The sequence below is a fragment of the Diceros bicornis genome, chromosome 4 (assembly GCF_020826845.1).
Source record: "Diceros bicornis minor isolate mBicDic1 chromosome 4, mDicBic1.mat.cur, whole genome shotgun sequence".
NCBI lineage: Eukaryota > Metazoa > Chordata > Mammalia > Perissodactyla > Rhinocerotidae > Diceros > Diceros bicornis.
In genome coordinates, this window is record NC_080743.1 from 56,683,757 (window position 1) to 56,685,274 (window position 1,518).

At 51.7% G+C, this 1,518-nt stretch overlaps 1 protein-coding gene across 1 annotated transcript; it reads right to left on the reverse strand.

Moving 5' to 3' along the window:
• Positions 1-200: 200 nt before the first annotated feature.
• LOC131402773 (late cornified envelope protein 2D-like) lies at positions 201-509 on the reverse strand. The gene has a single exon (XM_058537319.1). The coding sequence runs from the start codon at positions 507-509 to the stop codon at positions 201-203; it is 309 nt and encodes a 102-aa protein (XP_058393302.1).
• Positions 510-1,518: the final 1,009 nt, after the last annotated feature.

Below are 1,518 nucleotides of genomic sequence, written 5' to 3' on the forward strand. Positions count from 1 at the left end.
GCAAAATTCAGAAAGCCTAGTAAACAATTGGGATCATGGATGAGACAAATATCTATGATAAAAATATCCCACATTTCCTTGGACCTTTTCCACGTGTGAGTTATAGGAAGAGAGGGGTGAGGATAAAGCATTAGGTTGGGGCAGGCCCGCAATGACTTGGTTCTTCCTTTGTTGCTCCTCAGTGTTCCTCAGGGCCCAAGTCAGCAGCAGCTCCTAGAGCCATCACAGCAGCCGGAGCCCCCTGAGGGCTCACACTCACAGCAGTCGGGGCTCCGGTGCCGGTGCCGGTGGAAGAGATGGGGCCTGTGGTGGCTCAGGCAGCAGCCACCACCCCCAGAGCTGCAGCAGCCCCCAGAGCTGGGGCCATAGCAGGAGGAGACTGGAGGGTGACATGGGGCTGGGCACTGGGGCGGGCACTTTGGGGGACACTTAGGTGAACATTTTTGGGCGCACTTTGGTGGGCACTTGGGAGGGGGCTGGCACTGCTGCTGGTTCTGCTGGCAGGACATCTCAACTGGAATTAAAGCAACCTTAAAATAAAATTAAAACTAAATGAAATGCATCAAGCATAGAAGAAGAATATTTTCTATTCTCAAAACATTACCACTGTGCTAGTAACCTTTTTTTAAAGCACACTCTCATTCCAGAGCAAAAGTCCTATAAATGTGTGCAGTTGACATTTACGTTCTATGCATAGAACGTACACTGCATACAAATATCACTTTGTCACATTTTATCCACATGCCTCTACCTACAAAATGAATTTGCAGTTAGACACAGGCCCATCCTCTTTAGACACATCAAGTGCATGTGTGATATCTGCCCAGAAGACAATCAAGAGAGGCTTGGAGGAGCTGCTCCCTCTCCCTCAGGCCGTAAGAGCTGTGATCCCCAAGGGCAATCCCTGTTCTCACCAGAACTCCCTCTATGCTTCCACGCTTGGCTGCTCCTTTCCACCCTGTTCTGTTCTTTCATCCATCGTGTCTGGGATACTCTCCAAGTCCTTCTCCATAAACCCAGAGCCCTCGCTGGGGCTTGCACAGACTCACTTACCAGGACCAGACTCAGAGTTAGCTCAGGCTCCTGAGGTGTCTGAGAGGATGAGGAAGAAGGGCCAAGGAAACCTTTTATAGGAAGTCCCCCGCATGGGCTCAGAGGTGAGCTCTGTCTCTGGGAGGAGCAGGAGCAGCTCTTACACAACCAAGGAATGTGTTGGGGCCATTCCTGACATTCCCCTCCTCAAAGTCTCCTTCCCAGAAAGCCATAGGAACTCCCAGGCTTCTCACCAGCGGCCAAGAACTGGTGGGCCTTCAACAAGTCACACCCTTTCCCTCAGACGAGCGTCGGATAGCCTGATAGTCCCAAGAAGCTGGTCACTGGGCTGCGGCTCCAGGGCCTTGGGTCACTGCGTGCCAGGCTCTTCTCATAAGACGTGTGGTCACACTTTTCACTCCAGGCTTCGTGGGGTGGGGGATAGGCTAGGAGGAGTAGGAATGACACGATAGAAAGAGTTAAGAG

Excerpts from the sequence above, each read along its gene's own strand:
- LOC131402773 (XM_058537319.1), bottom strand. The coding sequence starts at position 509 with ATGTCCTGCCAGCAGAACCAGCAGCAGTGCCAGCCCCCTCCCAAGTGC.